Here is a 19,493-nt window from a genome sequence, read left to right as displayed (position 1 = left end):
GCAATAGATTCAATTCAAACCTCTTGGATTGATAGAAAAGTTTATAATGTTGAAACTTCTTGAAGGGAAGTTACACCTCTCTTTATAGAAATCCCCTCCTCATTCATCTTCAAGGCGGCCATGATTCTTCCATCGACTGTCCAGGCAGCCTCAACCTTCGGATGGTTAGAGGGTTTCAAGAGGATCTGATGATTTGCTTACGTCAAGTCCTCCTGGAAGGATATGCCTGATCCTTTGAGTTGATGTCTATCCTTCATCAGGGCCGCCTTTTTCCTGTAGTGGGTTAACTTGACCAGGATGGGGCGGGGCTTCTTTGAATCAGCCCTTGGCCTCCCTGATCGATGGGAATGATCGATGTTAGCAGAAGAGATTGGGCAGGGAAGATGATCAGACACTGCCTTGATGAGGAGTTGGTCAGTATCTTCTCCTTTCTTCTCTGGGATTCCGAATACACGGACAGAATTCCTGCGGCTGTTCCTCTTCTTCGTGTACTTTGTCCGTTCTCCCTTCTCCAACACTGGCAGCATTCCTGCAAGGTACTCGAATGCATACACTGCATCGTCGTTCTGACGGGCAATGCCTGCATCATCATCGTACTCGTTGAGTATCTGCGCAAACTCATTTGGGATCATGTCCCGCAGAACGACGGAGAGGTCCGAGGGTTGCTGGGGTGGCTCTCCTCCCGTCATCCTCCTCTTTTTGGAGAAGTTGGTCCATTCAGCCTTCCCTGCGAGCTTTATCCTTTTCCATTGATCTCCTATTTCTTTCATGCTCCTCCTCTCTCCATACCGGGCCCGAAATTCACTGAAGATTTCCTCCCAGGCCCTGATTTTGACCGAGTTGGCCTGAAAATCGTTTTCCTTCTTTTCTATTATGTCTATTCTATTACCAACGAGGTGAACAAGGAGGGGTTTTATCTGAACTGTCCCAGTTTCTTTTCCTGTTCTTTTTTGGCTTTCCTCCATGGTTATTGAAACTTGTAATTATTTCGATTACAAAACTAATTTACAAGTAGAAATCAACATAACACAAAAATCTTTTTTTCTGCGCAGAAGGACGGAGAGGTCCGAGGGTTGCTGGGTTGGCTCTCCTCCTCCCGTCATCCTCCTCTTTTTGGAGAAGTCTGTGCAGTTTCTTTTCACAGCCTTCATTTGTTGGACCATTTCCTCTGATTTTCGTGGGACGTTGTGCACAGTATGGAGGTGGTTGTCCAACCGCTGCACGGAAGAGCCACAATGGGGGCACTTTTTTGTTATCGGAGGATTCTTTTTACGGGATATTGGATCACTGTAGGCAAAAATAACACAAATTTTTCTCATCTGGTCTGTGGATGCTCCCATAAGCTAGTTCCTAAAATTTAATATGTTTGAATCAAAAATTGACTTGGCTATTTTGTAATTGATCTTGTAATGGATATAAGCAAGAATGCGACCCACATTATGATCTCAAAAATTATTCAAATTTACCACTGATTTATTATGATAATTTGTAAAATCTGAAATCGGCTGGTATTCTCTTGATAAAGCAATTTTCTTATATTTATTTATTTCATTGTGACCTCAGCAGCGGTAGATAGAGATAGAGATGCAGTTCATCTAGAGGATGTAAGCCACAAAGCAAACACATGAACAATTGGAATTGTTGAGGAACCTCCACATACATGTACACACATACAAACCAGCCGCATCAGCACACACAACATGAGATACAACAAAAATAAAAATAGTGTATATATATACAGAAAACATGATAACCATACATGATCACACAATAATGTACTTACATGTATATGTAGAGAAAAAGAGAATAAGAGCAAAACAAATGTGAGCAATAGATTCAATTCAAACCTCTTGGATTGATAGAAAAGTTTATAATGTTGAAACTTCTTGAAGGGAAGTTACACCTCTCTTTATAGAAATCCCCTCCTCATTCATCTTCAAGGCGGCCATGATTCTTCCATCGACTGTCCAGGCAGCCTCAACCTTCGGATGGTTAGAGAGTTTCAAGAGGATCTGATGATTTGCTTTCGTCAAGTCCTCCTGGATGGATATGCCTGATCCTTTGAGTTGACGTCTATCCTTCATCAGGGCCGCCTTTTTCCTGTAGTGGGTTAACTTGACCAGGATGGGGCGGGGCTTCTTTGAATCAGCTCTTGGCCTCCCTGATCGATGGGAATGATCGATGTTAGCAGAAGAGATTGGGCAGGGAAGATGATCAGACACTGCCTTGATGAGGAGTTGGTCAGTATCTTCTCCTTTCTTCTCTGGGATTCCGAATACACGGACAGAATTCCTTCGGCTGTTCCTCTTCTTCGTGTACTTTGTCCGTTCTCACTTCTCCAACACTGGCAGCATTCCTGCAAGGTACTCGAATGCATACACTGCATCGTCGTTCTGACGGGCAATGCCTGCATCATCTTCGTACTCGTTGAGTATCTGCGCAAACTCATTTGGGACCATGTCCCGCAGAACGACGGAGAGGTCCGAGGGTTGCTGGGGTGGCTCTCCTCTTCCCGTCATCCTCCTCTTTTTGGAGAAGTCTGTGCAGTTTCTTTTCACAGCCTTCAGTTGTTGGACCATTTCTTCTGATTTTTGTGGGACGTTGTGCACAGTATGGAGGTGGTTGTCCAACCGCTGCACGGAAGAACCACAATGGGAGCACTTTTTCGTAATCGGAGGATTCTTTTTACGGGATATTGGATCACTGTAGGCAAAAATAACACAAATTTTTCTCATCTGGTCTGTGGATGCTCCCATAAGCTAGTTCCTAGAATTTGATATGTTTGAATAAAAAAATTGACTTGGCTGTTTTGTAATTGATCTTGTAATGGATATAAGCAAGAATGCGACCCACAATATGATGTCAAAAATTATTCAAATTTACCACTGATTTATTATGCTAATTTGTAAAATCTGAAATCGGCTGGTATTCTCTTAAAGCAATCATCTTATATTTATTTATTTCATTGTGATCTCAGCAGCGGTAGATAGAGATAGAGATGCAGTTCATCTCGAGGATGTAAGCCACAAAGCAAACACATAAACAATTGGAATTGTTGAGGAACATCCACATACATGTACACACATACAAACCAGCCGCATCAGCACACACAACATGAGATACAAAAAAAATAAAAATAGTGTATATATATATACAGAAAACATGATAATCCTACATGATCACACAATAATGTACTTACATGTGTATGTAGAGAAAAAGAGAATAAGAGCAAAACAAATGTGAGCAGTAGATTCAATTCAAACCTCTTGGATTGATAGAAAAGTTTATAATGTTGAAACTTCTTGAAGGGAAGTTACACCTCTCTTTATAGAAATCCCCTCCTCATTCATCTTCAAGGCGGCCATGATACTTCCATCGACTGTCCAGGCAGCCTCAACCTTCGGATGGTTAGAGAGTTTCAAGAGGATGTGATGATTTGCTTTCGTCAAGTCCTCCTGGATGGATATGCCTGATCCTTTGAGTTGACGTCTATCCTTCATCAGGGCCGCCTTTTTCCTGTAGTGGGTTAACTTGACCAGGATGGGGCGGGGCTTCTTTGAATCAGCTCTTGGCCTCCCTGATCGATGGGAATGATCGATGTTAGCAGAAGAGATTGGGCAGGGAAGATGATCAGACACTGCCTTGATGAGGAGTTGGTCAGTATCTTCTCCTTTCTTCTCTGGGATTCCGAATACACGGACAAAATTCCTTCGGCTGTTCCTCTTCTTCGTGTACTTTGTCCGTTCTCCCTTCTCCAACACTGGCAGCATTCCTGCAAGGTACTCGAATGCATACACTGCATCGTCGTTCTGACGGGCAATGCCTGCATCGTCATCGTACTCGTTGAGAATCTGGGCGAACTCATTTGGGACCATGTCCCGCAGATGGACGGAGAGGTCCGAGGGTTGCTGGGGTGGCTCTCCCGTCATCCTCCTCTTTTTGGAGAAGTCGGTCCATTCAGCCTTCCCCGCGAGCTTTATCCTTTTCCATTGATCTCGTATTTCTTTTATGCTCCTCCTCTCTCCATACCGGGCTCGAAATTCACCGAAGATTTCCTCCCAGGCCCTGATTTTGGCCAAGTTTGCCTGAAAATCGTTTTCCTTCTTCTCTATTATGTCTATTCTATTACCAACGAGGTGAACAAGGAGGGTTTTTTTCTGAACTGTCCCAGTTTCTTTTCCTGTCCTTTTTTTTTGGCTTTCCTCCATGGTTATTGAAACTTGTAATTATTTCGATTACAAAACTAATTTACAAGTAGAAATCAACATAACACAAAAATCTTTTTTTACTGCGCAGAAGGACGGAGAGGTCCAAGGGTTGCTGGGGTTGCTCTCCTCCTCCCGTCATCCTCCTCTTTTTGTAGAAGTCTGTGCAGTTTCTTTTCGCAGCCTTCAGTTGTTGGACCATTTCTTCTGATTTTCGTGGGACGTTGTGCACAGTATAGAGGTGGTTGTCCAACCGCTGCACTGAAGTACCACAATGGGGGCACTTTTTCGTAATCGGAGGATTCTTTTTACGGGATATTGGATCACTGTAGGCAAAAATAACACAAATTTTTCTCATCTGGTCTGTGGATGCTCCCATAAGCTAGTTCCTAAAATTTAATATGTTTGAATCAAAAATAAACTTGGCTGTTTTGTAATTGATCTTGTAATGGATATAAGCAAGAATGCGACCCACATTATGATCTCAAAAATTATTCAAATTTACCACTGATTTATTATGCTAATTTGTAAAATCTGAAATCGGCTGGTATTCTCTTAATTAAACAATTTATTTATTTCATTGTGACCTCAGCAGCGGTAGATCGATAGAGATGCAGTTCATCTAGAGGATGTAAGCCACAAAGCAAACACGTAAACAATTGGAATTGTTGAGGAACCTCCACGTACATGTACACACATACAAACCAGCCGCATCAGCACACACAACATGAGATACAAAAAAAATAAAAATAGTGTATATATATACAGAAAACATGATAACCATACATGATCACACAATAATGTACTTACATGAATATGTAGAGAAAAAGAGAATAAGAGCAAAACAAATGTGAGCAATAGATTCAATTCAAACCTCTTGGATTGATAGAAAAGTTTATAATGTTGAAACTTCTTGAAGGGAAGTTACACCTCTCTTTATAGAAATCCCCTCCTCATTCATCTTCAAGGCGGCCATGATTCTTCCATCGACTGTCCAGGCAGCCTCAACCTTCGGATGGTTAGAGAGTTTCAAGAGGATCTGATGATTTGCTTTCGTCAAGTCCTCCTGGATTGATATGCCTGATCCTTTGAGTTGACGTCTATCCTTCATCAGGGCCGCCTTTTTCCTGTAGTGGGTTAACTTGACCAGGATGGGGCGGGGCTTATTTGAATCAGCTCTTGGACTCCCTGATCGATGGGAATGATCGATGTTAGCAGAAGAGATTGGGCAGGGAAGATGATCAGACACTGCCTTGATGAGGAGTTGGTCAGTATCTTCTCCTTTCTTCTCTGGGATTCCGAATACACGGACAGAATTCCTCCGGCTGTTCCTCTTCTTCGTGTACTTTGTCCGTTCTCCCTTCTCCAACACTGGCAGCATTCCTGAAAGGTACTCGAATGCATACACTGCATCGTCGTTCTGACGGGCAATGCCTGCATCATCATCGTACTCGTTGAGTATCTGCGCAAACTCATTTGGGACCATGTCCCGCAGAACGACGGAGAGGTTCGAGGGTTGCTGGGGTGGCTCTCCTCCCGTCATCCTCCTCTTTTTGGAGAAGTCGGTCCATTCAGCCTTCCCCGCAAGCTTTATCTTTTTCCATTGATCTCGTATTTCTTTCATGCTCCTCCTCTCTCCATACCAGGCCCGAAATTCACCGAAGATTTCCTCCCAGTCCCTGATTTTGGCCGAGTTGGCCTGAAAATCGTTTTTCTTCTCCTCTATTATGTCTATTCTATTACCAACGAGGTGAACAAGGAGGGTTTTTTCTGAACTGTCCCAGTTTCTTTTCCTGTCCTTTTTTTTTTTTGGCTTTCCTCCATGGTTATTGAAACTTGTAATTATTTCGATTACAAAACTAATTTACAAGAAGAAATCAACATAACACAAAAATATTTTTTTACTGCGCAGAAGGACGGAGAGGTCTGAGGGTTGCTGGGGTGGCTCTCCTCCTCCCGTCATCCTCCTCTTTTTGGAGAAGTCTGTGCAGTTTCTTTTCACAGCCTTCAGTTGTTGGACCATTTCCTCTGATTTTCGTGGGACGTTGTGCACAGTATGGAGGTGGTTGTCCAACCGCTGCACTGAAGTACCACAATAGGGGCACTTTTTCGTAATCGGAGGATTCTTTTTACGGGATATTGGATCACTGTAGGCAAAAATAACACCAATTTTTCTCATCTGGTCTGTGGATGCTCCCATAAGCCAGTTCCTAAAATTTAATATGTTTGAATCAAAAATTGACTTGGCTATTTTGTAATTGATCTTGTAATGGATATAAGCAAGAATGCGACCCACATTATGATCTCCAAAATTATTCAAATTTACCACTGATTTATTATGCTAATTTGTAAAATCTGAAATCGGCTGGTATTCTCTTAATAAAGCAATTTTCTTATATTTATTTATTTCATTGTGACCTCAGCAGTGGTAGATAGAGATAGAGATGCAGTTCATCTACAGGATGTAAGCCACAAAGCAAACACGTAAACAATTGGAATTGTTGAGGAACCTCCACATACATGTACACACATACAAACCAGCCGCATCAGCACACACAACATGAGATACAAAAAAAATAAAAATAGTGTATATATACAGAAAACATGATAATCATACCTGATCACACAATAATGTACTTACATGTATATGTAGAGAAAAAGAGAATAAGAGCAAAACAAATGTGAGCAATAGATTCAATTCAAACCTCTTGGATTGATAGAAAAGTTTATAATGTTGAAACTTCTTGAAGGGAAGTTACACCTCTCTTTATAGAAATCCCCTCCTCATTCATCTTCAAGGCGGCCATGATTCTTCCATCGACTGTCCAGGCAGCCTCAACCTTCGGATGGTTAGAAAGTTTCAAGAGGATCCGATGATTTGCTTTCGTCAAGTCCTGGATGGATATGCCTGATCCTTTGAGTTGATGTCTATCCTTCATCAGGGCCGCCTTTTTCCTGTAGTGGGTTAACTTGACCAGGATGGGGCGGGGCTTCTTTGAATCAGCTCTTGGCCTCCCTGATCGATGGGAATGATCGATGTTAGCAGAAGAGATTGGGCAGGGAAGATCATCAGACACTGCCTTGATGAGGAGTTGGTCAGTATCTTCTCCTTTCTTCTCTGGGATTCCGAATACACGGACAGAATTCCTTCGGCTGTTCCTCTTCTTCGTGTACTTTGTCCATTCTTCCTTCTCCAACACTGGCAGCATTCCTGCAAGGTACTCGAATGCATACACTGCATCGTCGTTCTGACGGGCAATGCCTGCATCATCATCGTACTCGTTGAGTATCTGCGCAAACTCATTTGGGACCATGTCCCGCAGAACGACAGAGAGGTCCGAGGGTTGCTGGGGTGGCTCTCCTCCTCCCGTCATCCTCCTCTTTTTGGAGAAGTCGGTCCATTCAGCCTTCCCCGCGAGCTTTATCCTTTTCCATTGATCTCGTATTTCTTTCATGCTCCTCCTCTCTCCATACCGGGCCCGAAATTCACTGAAGATTTCCTCCCAGGCCCTGATTTTGGCAGAGTTGGCCGGGAAATCGTTTCTCTTCTTTTCGATAATATCTATTTTATCACCAACGAGGTGAACGAGGAGGGTTTTTTCCGTGCTGTCCCAGTTTCTTTTCCTGGCTTTCTTGTGACTTTCCTCCATGGTTATTTGGATATTGTAACTTATTTGTTGAAGGAATTTATCTCGAGTAGCAGAAGATTATCACAATTCAAAGAAGCCTGTATTTACTGCGCATGTGCAATAGAAGCAGACCAAATTTCTGCTTCAATTGCACATGCGAAGTAATCCACTAACACCACGACCACCAACTTGTACCTGTGGTCTACCTTTAGACCATGGGTTAAAGTTGGACTACGCCTAAACCCGGCGTTTAATTAAAATGAAGTTTCAGAAACACAAATCGCGCTAAACTGGAGTTAGACTGGACCTGCGGTCTAAGTGTGGATCCGTTAGACTCTAGTCTAACTTATATCATGGTCTAAATGAGACCTGACTTCAGAATGCAAACCAGTTTCCTTGGTCAATCGGTACTGATGCAGAAATTTGTGGTTCTTGTAAATATGATTTTTTTCTTTCTTTCTACCAACGGCCGCTCTATCTCTTCTTCTTGTCTCCGATTATTCAGCATGAGCATTTGCTCTCCCCGCCGCAAGGCAGCAAGTAGATCGGCCATCTTTGAAAGTTAAACTACGCCATGGCGCAGTCTAAATTTCACACAAGTTAGACTCCACTTTGACCAGGGTTTAAAGTTAGACCGTACTTCAGAAATGGAATTCCAAAACCCGCGGTCTAAAGTGAGATTTTGAAATGTATTAAATCAGACTTACATGTAGACCGAGATTTGATTTAAATCCAACTTCAGAATATGGGGGCGACTTCTGAACTTATTTTGACACATCATGAGCTGGTTTTCATTGAACTGTTCTAAGGTGAAATGTCCACAACATAAATAAACTTTGCTCTAATCGTTTTGGTTAAAGTTGCTCCTAGTGATGATTCTGAGGAGCAAGACAGACATTAACTTGGATAGCATGTCGACCTTCAAAGAAGAACGCCAGTCTGACTTCACTCTCTTCATGCAGCTGAAGCCCCTTTCACATGCAGCAGTCGAGATAAGAAGGACAAACAGGATCTCCACGATGTGTAGCAAGTTGGGTATCTTTGCCTTCAGTTCCTCATCCATCATGATGTCCTTCCATGCACTCTCCTGCCTTGGCCTTGGGAGACCTGATAGATTTTAGCCTCCTGCGACTCATACATGACGTTCTCCAGCTGAAACTTGTGATGCTGCAAGATTGTAGCGAAGTGCCTACATAAGAAGTCAAACGACGTGTTCCCCTATTACTCCAATTCCTCCCTTCATTTGTGGCCACTGACTGGTGTCCAAGATGGTTGTGGAGGCAGACACCATTACATACATAACTTTCTCCAGCTGAATATGATGCTGCAAGATTGTAGCGAAGTGCCTACATGCGACATCAACTGAGGTGTTCCCATATGGCTCCAGTTCCCCCCTTCGTTTGTGGCCACTGACTGGTGTCCAAGATGGTTGTGGTGGCAGACACCATTACATACATTACTTTCTCCAGCTGACACATGTGATGCTGCAAGATTGTAGCGAAGTGCCTACATGCGAAGTCAGCTGAGGTGTTCCCATATGGCTCCAATTCCTCCCTCTTTGTGGCCACTGACTGGTGTCCAAGATGGTTGTTGCTGCAGACATCTCATCTTGTCTCAAACCTTCAAAGCACCTGGTGAGAGGCCGTTGAAGTTTGTTCACCACATCTGACCTACAAATTTATTTTAAAAAAGTACAAAATTAATGAAAAATCATATGACCTACTTCTACTGCATTATCTGATATCTATCAACATGGTATACAATACTAAAGTAAAGCTAATAATGTTCAGATGTTTTTGTTTTTTTTAATGGTTGGGTCAACATGACTAAATAAAATTATAATGTGAAAGAATTTGATATGCCATGGTAATACAGAATTGGTTATTGTTTTATGATTTTCAGTTGAAAATCAAACCAAATGTATTATTTTTTTATGATTAAATAAAAATAATGACCTATTTATGTTGAATTCATCCTCTTCCATCACTGTCCTCTTCAGTTGATGCCCCCCTGAATACAGTCTGGCCCTCAGATTCCATCATCTCGGCTAAGAATGGCTTGAGATGCTTTCCTGCCTCCCTAGATCTCCAAGCTGGAAGGGGGTTGCGTCCACCCCACTAAAGTTGAGTAGTGATACATCTGCTCAACGGCACCAACCCCACACATTTCTTCTGCTTGGTCTTTGCAAGTAGTTTCTTTGTGATTGATTTCTTTATGTGCCACACATCATATTTATGGTCGATTTGCTGGTACCTCTCCTTCATCAATGTCTTTATGCCGCGATGGTGATCTTTAGCCACAGTTCCAATGTTCAATCCTGCCTCCAGCAGCCCATCTAATGCTCTTTGAAATCCCAGCTTCTCCATGGCATTATAACTTGTTGCCTCACTCACTTGTACAGGATTCATTGCAACTATCTCTGAAATTTTGGGCTCCATCATAGTATACATGTAGCTGCAATATTTGGCATTTTAACCTGGGCTATCGCATTGTCCATCTCCACATATGGGAATAGGAGTACCACTACTGCTCACTTGACTTCTGGCTTCAACCATGTTGGTCCTTTGGCGGTGCTGATTGCTGCATTAAAGTGCTGTGCTCTTCTTGATTATCAAAAAATTGTGTGCTTCCCACAAACTCCATATTAAGCTACGAAGAAAAGAAATCCAAGCTCTCGAACGATAAACCAGAGCACTTGTAGAACACAATAAATTTCCAACAGAAGCTGATGCGATCACCGGTTGGGATTCCACCATGTGACAACATTGCCACAGACACACATGACTGTTGCAGTGGCCCATTTGTTGTAGCTTTTTCCGTATTTCTGAGATATGTCCTTCACCACACTGAGTAATATATTGTAGCATCGCCTGCATACCAGGGTAATGAACCACATCAAAGATGGAAGCTGAGAGGCATGTTGTGAAACAACTCGAGTTCTCCTGTGTGGCATGCTTTCGTGATAAGGCAAGTGTCGTGTGTCAAATTCTTGTCGAATAAGATGTCTTGGAGAGCTATGTGAGCAGCAGAACATGCAGTCAACCTCTAAAATTTCCGTTTGGCATCAAGCCCCTTATGAACATATTTGTGGTAGATGCCTGCTAAGATCCAGGGCCCCGTTGCATAAAACTTTTGCCAGACTTATTTTTGCCATAGTTTTTCTATGGCGAAAACCTTAGTTTTTGCCAGAGTTTCAAATTCGGTCAAAATTTCATGGCAAAAAAACTCTGGCAAACTTTTTAATGATCGTCTGTGGCCATGGTAACAAAAAAAATAAAAGGGCACGAAGTTCAACTTCAATCAAGTAATTTGAAGACTTAAAACAGCTTCATGGCATCATTTATAACCCTTTTTTTTTTTAGAAATATGTTGGATCTAAGTCTTATATAGTATAGATCTACTACTAAGTTATATGTTAGGCCTAAGTTAGACATTTCAAGCTCGATACGATAATAATAATCTTTGAGAATTGCAGTGTTGAGAGTCACAGAAATTTCAATAACTTTCCTTCATCCATGATGACCTTAAAATAGGCCCTAATAATTATCAAATAGATGAAATTATCTGTAATTACCTCATTTCTTAGCTGATACAAGGCTAAGGTCACTCTCCGTATCGTCCTTGATGCTGTTGACAGATGTATTCCATGTATTACACTGGTGTTCGTAAGCATGGATCCGGTCGCAAAATATTGTAAGGTGATAAATACTTGCAAGCTTGCAGGTAGAGCAAAATTTCTTCTCGTTGGATGCTCGATATGGGGAGTGAGTCTGTTAATGACATGAACGCATCCCTGTCTGGAGAATCTATACAACTTCAGCATCTCGCTGTCGTCATAGATATCCAAGGGATGCGTTCGATCTCTAAAGACTCGCTCCCGTCTCAAGGCAGCTGCCTGCTGTATGGCATACAATAAAGCAGCCATCTTGAAACTACTTTGCCGGAGTTTTTAGGACTTTGCCGTTGGTACAGAAGCTACGGCAAAAACCCACTTGATTTGCCGGAGTTTTTTAAAAGTTTTGCCGTATAAAACTCCGGCAAAGTTTTATGCAATGGAAAACTCCGGCAATTTTTTTTTGCCGTAGTTTCCTGATTTTTTGCCGTAAAAAACTCCGGCAAAAGTTTTATGCAACGGGGCCCAGGAGTGTATATTGCAAATATGGTGTGTCATTGATTGCTACCTCTCTACAATCAGCTCTTGATCCTCTTGACAATTTGCTGCACACCTTCAAAGGTGAGATGCAACGCACTTGCTCCATTGCACCAACTGCACATCCTGCGTTTGAACACAAGAACGGAAAACACGCCTCTCCATCTGCAGATTACCTTGTTCTAACCAACAATGATATGATCCACAGGTCCTTTTCGTAGGTCCCTAAAATTGCATTTTTCACTTGCTTCGTAAGTTTGACTACAAAGTCATCGAATGAATCTTGGCCCTGTGGTATGGAGTATAAAATGCAAAGTGCTCCTATATAATGTTTGTTGTTCCCTTACAATGGTCATCCCAAAGCTCAACAAAAGTTTGAATTCTCTCTTAACTTTTCTTGTTCATACTGCATATCATTATGTGCATCTAATGCATCAGGCCCAATTGCAGTAAAAAAAAATGCTACTTTTACCTTTATTGTTTTCTTAATAATAGATGTATTTATACTATATCATGATTATCCCACATTTGTCATAATCTTGCCCAAATAGCCGCCGCAATATATTGCAGAAACGGATTCCCCAGTGGGGAATAAAACCTTTTTAAAAATTGTAATATATAAAAAAAATTAAGATATTTCATACTTCATAAGATACAAAAGAAATAGCCAGTGGATGACCTCATCGGTCCCCTCATTTGCATGCTGACCAGGGTGTGCATACAGTATAACTGTTTTTACGAAATTAAGCGATACTTTCAAATATCATAACTTTCCTTTTTTTACATTCGATTTGATGAAACTTTCAGAAAAATGCTTGATTGACTTTTTCTCTTTTCATTGAAATCAACTCGTTGTTGGGGTGGACTTGCCCTTTAACCCATAGAGGTACAGAGCTTTATAAGGTTATATTTGCTATGATTTCACCCATTAAATTTGCAACAGACATTAATTTTGTACTAATTTCCATACTTTGAACAATATAAATATGGATGTAAAATGAGTCAAAGTATTAAAAAAATAATGGCAGAATTTTAGCGAAAACTTGCCAATTTGGCCTTTTAAACAGTGATGTTGTTGTTCAATGCGTAATGATTAGCTGCAACTGCACAACTTATGGTATTGAGAGTGGTAACAGATTTTTCAGTTCATTTTTCTCTTTTTAATCATACATCATGTGTACTTGCTACATGTCAGAGTTAAGAGAAACTCAAAAGTGTCTCTAAAAAGAAACACTGTACCTCTATGGGTTAAAATAAGAAAATATTATATCTCCTTCGCATCATCATGATTATGATTTGGGCAAAAGAACGTGTAGTTTTTTAGGTCTCTTTGCGTTTTAATAGGTATACCTGAACAAGTTATATGTGCCCAGTAATCACAAAGCTTGTCATTAAGGCCTTCTTTATACTCGCAACCGATCCATTTCCCCCTTACGCCGTGCTTATGGCAAAAATCCAATTCCTCTTCCGAGTCATAGAGTAAATTACAAACTCGGCAGCGATTTGTCCTTGTCCTTGGAGGTGGGGTCTTTAGTGAGAGGCACGTTCTTTTTCCTGGGAGATTATGTGTAACTGTCGTTGTCGCTGCCTGGCGAAATCACGTGGTTGGTGTCCTGAATGTGATAAATTTGTCCTTTCTTGATTGAGGAGGGATGTTGAAGGGGTATTGTGGGTTGAAGGGGCACTGGGGTTGAAGGGGTGTGGGAGGACAAAGTTATACAGAAGGTTGAAAGAATGTGAGTAATAGGGGCTGGGGGCAAAGTGCGGGAGCGACTTCTGTAGTTTGGGTGCCAGTTCTAGTTTCAGCTGTCATATTAGTGTACACCCTTCCACTTGCAGAGATAATTCTGTACTCAATTTTACATCCCGTTTGTGTTTGAATGTCGTTCATCTGGAAATAAATGAAAAATATATATATATATATATATATATTTCGTTGTGAATATTCAAATTGGCGACGTCGTGAATTTCGTCGCCAATTTCGTCGTGAATATTCGCGATTTGGTCTATTTGCGATGTCCCTTCAGGGCCACCATAAAGAACAGATCACCTGAGGACAAGGCCAAGGATGGATTTCCTTAGGAAAAGGACACAGCCAAGGCATCAAATATTCCAATATAACGCCGGAGATCCAGGAAAAGGCTAGTCATGGCCGAACAAAGAAAGTTTCTCAAACAGGCATTATCCACAAGGGAAAGATGTTGTCAGAAGTTAGAAACAATGATACTTGGCTTGCACTTGATCAGTTAAATGTGAAATTGTTGCCCTATCCTGTAAGATGAGATTGCACAAGTTATCAGTTTCTTTGCGAGATGATCACCGGTACCTTTACTGGTAGGAAGATCAGCAAATATTTTGCCCATCAATTGTCCAAGCTCTGACAGTCAGCCCTGACAGTCTTGTCAGAGCTTTTGACACTCTTATGGAGTTTCATCTTCTTAGATATCAATCCTCTTTAATGTAGATGCCAGAACCTTCGAGCTTTACTCTGGCTTCAAAGAATAGTAACTCTTAATGTAATGTAGCAAATTTGACCTTGGTAGATCGAGGCTTGGTGTTGTTTTTTTATTGTTTACCAAGGCGGTGAGCCTGGTTGACAGCACTTTGATAAATATTGATGCCTATCGTCATCAAGGCCTTATGATCCCCTGTATGGACTCTAGCCAATTCCTCTAACCCACTGATTTGCTTTGATATGTATATATGTAGTGTTGCCAAATTATCGTAGCAACAATTGCCAAATAAAATAAAAGAAGGATAAAATATTTTGAAGACACTTTAAAAAAAAAATTTTGCTGAATGTGAATTTCAAAATGAGGATACCAAGAGATTGGTAAATTGTAACGTAATGGTGCAAGCACAAAACATTTTTTTACAATACTAGTATTGTGTGCACACATGCATTGCAAAGTCTCCGTCATGTCATTGTCAATGCAGCAGCATGAATTGGCTTTGACATCAAGAACAGAGTAGAAAGGCAGAAGAAAGAAAGAAGGTTGCACTCATACTGATGGATGGGCGTAACCCTCAACAGTTGACTCTCTTAAATCTTTCTCTCCCTCTCTGTAATAGTTTCAATAATAGCTTGTTTTTGAGAAACTGACAATTCGGCATTTGCATTTCCTAAAATTCTCCCGGCCTCTATGCGGCCTTGACCCGAGGATTTACCTCCATCCTCGAGGACGATTTTGCTTCCTTGAGGCTGGCCTCGATACCCACAACACTGACAAACACATATTAACTACCAAGAATATTCCACACACTTACACAGATCTAAGCTACAAGGTTACCAAGTTACTACAAGGTTACCAGGTTACAAGCATAAAAACAACACACAAGTTTTATTGTGCGACTGAGTCAGAATTATGCACACTGACTCACATGATTGGCACATATACATCAAAACCTCAAACTTACCTAACTTAGCTTAAAACTAAACTAAGTTGACACATTTTTTCCTGACACCATGTTTGTTTATTGTCTTATTTTAGCACCAACAGACAATTTCCTCTTCATTTTGCTTTTCCATTGACTCTTTCCAAAGGAGCAAGTCCTTGTCAGTCTTTTCTTGACAACAGAGTTTATTTCAAGTGCTCATGCCTGTTGCCTTTAGTGTCTAATAGAGCTACTGTAACTGCCGTTTGTTTGCCATCCTCACACATCATGGAAAGACTAAAAAGCATACTACTAATAATTATAGTTTTCTGCTTTTATATAGCACTTAAAACATCAGAACATCTCAAAGCACCTTTCAGATATAATATTACTCTGGTCATCAGATCCTGGCATACCCGTAAACAGTGTTTGTACTTTCTCCACTCCCTAGGGAGTATTCCAACAAGAGTTCCAAGACTATGCTAGGCATAATACATAAGCTTCGCATCCTATTGGGTACCCATTTAACACCTGCGACAATGAATTAAGACTCGGATGCAACTTTGTAGTTAAGATCAATACTTTAATTACCGTAACCAAATCGAGTGTCGGACAAACGTGTTGTCACATAACTGGCGCAGGTGGCGCTATAACATCAGATACAAATCAACTGGCGCTGGGTGGAGAGTGGCATAGTGGATTGATTGATTGCTAGGCCATAGTGGGATTCAAACACACAATCCTTTAATACCCCTGGGTCCCGTCTTACAAAGAGTTGCAATTGATCCAATCAACCACAACTACTGAAAGCAAGCAATGCCAACATCTAAAATGTATGTTCAAAATGTTCTCTAGATATTATGTATATGCTTACATTCAACTTTACCTGGACAATTCAGTGTTCTCTTTTTACAAAGGACATTGTTCACATTTCCTTTAGGAAAAATTATGAACTGATGGATATCCATATAGTTGAGGTTGAATGGATCAATCGTAACTCTTTGTAAGATGGGGCCCAGGTCCATGATAACTGCTTTCTGAACTGAATTCATGCTGTGTTGATCAATGTCAAAGAACCCGGTATATGTAGTTAGCTCAGGCTTTGAAACCTTTCTGGAGGCCGTTTCATAAAGCTGTTCGTCAGATAAGAGCGACTTTAAGAACGACTGCACTGTTAGAAAATTTATCCTTAAAATAAAAGAAGTTCCTGCAGCAGAGTCTCGAGAACTCGTGTAATCTTACAGGAAATTGGTATTTGGTGTATGGAATCCTACAAATTTCCTTCAATAAAACACCCTTTTCCCCTTTTTAAACAGACCTGGGGGGTGTTTCACAAAGATTTAAGTATGACTTAGAGTCGCACTTAAATACCAAGTTGCGTACGGTATGAAAGGCTTGACAGCATTGGTCAGATTGTGTCATGAGGACGCGCACTACTGCGTGTCTGTCAATAAGATCACGCATTCCATATCATGTACGCATAGGCATTTAAGTGCGACTTAAGTCATACTTAAATCTTTGTGAAACACCCCCCTGTTCTGTTAAATTGCAGAAAAATTCCTGTTTTATGCATTAACAGAATGATTCTGTTATTGCTTTCTGCAAAATCTTCTTTTTTTTCTGTAAAATCACGTTTTTTTTAAGTGTGGTGAACATTATGTGCTAAATAATAATCAATGAACATTTAATGGTGAATTATCATTTAAATGTACCACCAGTCATTCTGAAAGTCACTCTTAACCTAAGAACAGCTTTATGAAACAGGCCCCCAAAACTTGTAAGAAAAAAGTGTATATCCCTACACAAAATTATGACATTGATTGCTTTCCATATAGATGAGGTTGATCAAAGGCCCTTACAGGAAGAGTTATGTTGCTTTGACCACAATTCCAAAAATCTAGCTCAAGTCCTAAATACATGTACCTATTGTTGACTGGCTGAAAAACTGTGTGATTTGGGGCATTGCATGTTATTGCAACTCTTTCTGCAGGTAATTAGATCGCTGTTTCTGGTTAAAATGCTCAATTTCAACTTTTTTACCCCCCCCCCTCCCCCTAAGTTCTGATGAAATGTCCAGTCTTCTGTTTAGTATTCAAAACAACTCATATTTTGAGAAGAATTTGCCTTAAAGGTCAAGTCCACTCCAGAAAGTTTTTTATTTGAATAAACAGAGAAAAATCAAACTAGCATAACGCTGAAAATTTCATCAAAATCGGATGTAAAATAAGAAAGTTATGGCATTTTAAAGTTTCGCTTATTTTTCACAAAACAGTGATAAGCACAACTCAGTGACATGCAAATTAGTCAGACGATGATGTCCATCACTCACTATTTCTTTTGTTTTTTATTGTTTGAATTATACAATATTTCATTGTTTTACAAATTTGGCAATACGGACGAACTTGACTGAACCATATAATATTAAACAATGTTAATTCCACGTGTTCAGGGAGAAATTAATCGTTGTTTCACTTGACTATGAGGAAAACTTAGAATATTTCATATAATAAAATACAAAAGAAATAGTGAGTGGATGACGTCATCAGTCTCCTCATTTGCATACCGACCAGGATGTGCATATAACCCTTTTGTGAAATTAAGCAAAACTTCAAAATGTCATAACTTTCTTATTTTACATCCGATTTTGATGAAATTTTCAGGGTTATGCTTGTTGGATTTTTCTCTTTTTATTCAAATCAATTTTTTGTTAGGGTGGATTTGTCCTTTAAGAACTATCCCTATTTTTATATTATTTCACGTTTCATCATATCTTGTCACAAGGTTCCAGGTAGGTGTTTCATAAAGCTGTTTCTAAAAGTAACATTGGGATATATTATGGACCACAAGAAAGGGTCACCAGTCGTGTGTGAAAAAAAAAAAACTTATAGCTCTATGAAACACCTACCTGTTCTGTTTTGCTTGTGATTCAGTTTATTTTGTGTCTTAAAATCAATGAATATGAACTATCAACATTTCATGTATGTCTTGTTTTACATGATCATGATCAGCGGCATCTCATTTACTTTTTTGTTTCGTACATGTATATATTATGTAGATAAACAGTTGACAATAAATAACATATCCTGTACAAAACAATACCTGTGTCAATTTTCATTTATTAACAATAGTAAAAAAAAAAATTGAGCCTTTTTTTAAGTATATAACACTTTTGACAATGTCTATGGAATCCTTTCTTTTGATTGGCTGTTGAATATTGTTACCATGGTAGTTACTTCTGGGCCCTGTTGCATAAACATTACTATTATGGTAACTTTGCCATCAATTGGTAACGCTGATCACCAGCCAATCAAAATCAAGGATTCCATGCAAGTCCGTTGGCTGGTAAAGTTACCATAATGGTATTAAACTTTTATGCAACAGGGCACAGAAACATTTGTTAGCGCTAACAAAAAAATGCGCTAACAGAGGCCCTGTTACAATCGGTAATGTGGCAGCGATGCCTAATGTCACAACAATGCATTACTTACACATTGAAATAAATGTTTTGACTTCACAATCCGAAAGATGTGACTGTGCTTGCTGTTAGCGCTCTGTTAGGCTAACAACGTTTCTGTGCGGTCAGCACAGGATGGCAAAGATATTGTAATAGTAAATTTTGTTTCACTGGGCCCTGACCAGTTGTGATTATACATTGTGTTGTCATAGCTTCATGGTACAAATCATTTTCAGATTCTACCTACAATTTGTATTATTTAATCAGGTTTTTGGTTAGTCTATGAGCAACATCCCTTGGTACGGAAGAACAGGGCCCCCATTCAATAAAAGATTTATAATTAGTAAGAGGGCTCAACAGCCTATCACAATGGAGGTTTCCATGTAGCAGTTGCCATAATGGCAAAGTTACCACAATTGTAAGTATTTGTGGAATGGCATAAGGTAATATTTGAAGATATATGATAGAAAATTGTCTTATCCATTAATATTTATATTTCAAATGAAAATTATTTCTGTGAAGAAAAAGGTTGGATTTTTTGTCTTTATCTCCCACCTATTTACAGATACGGGGAAGAGGCTCAGTTGGTAGAGCGATAACCTCGCAATCCGACAGGGTCCTAAACTAAATAAGTGCCTGACTGCCGTTTGGTACTAAAACCATTTATCCTCATCGCCAGG

General features: G+C 40.2%; 1 protein-coding gene across 1 annotated transcript; it reads right to left on the bottom strand.

Annotated features, from left to right (window-relative positions):
• Nucleotides 1-3,284: 3,284 nt before the first annotated feature.
• LOC135156439 (uncharacterized) lies at nucleotides 3,285-6,774 on the bottom strand. Its single transcript, XM_064108937.1, has 2 exons — nucleotides 4,533-6,774; nucleotides 3,285-4,320 (listed from the first exon to the last, which is right to left on the bottom strand). The coding sequence occupies exon 2, from the start codon at nucleotides 4,206-4,208 to the stop codon at nucleotides 3,285-3,287; it is 924 nt and encodes a 307-aa protein (XP_063965007.1). The 5' UTR covers nucleotides 4,209-4,320; nucleotides 4,533-6,774.
• Nucleotides 6,775-19,493: the final 12,719 nt, after the last annotated feature.

Source organism: Lytechinus pictus, chromosome 13 (assembly GCF_037042905.1).
Source record: "Lytechinus pictus isolate F3 Inbred chromosome 13, Lp3.0, whole genome shotgun sequence".
NCBI classification, from domain to species: Eukaryota; Metazoa; Echinodermata; class Echinoidea; order Temnopleuroida; family Toxopneustidae; genus Lytechinus; species Lytechinus pictus.
The sequence above is the reverse complement of the archived record's forward strand: the minus strand, read 5'-3'. Positions and strand labels throughout refer to the sequence as shown.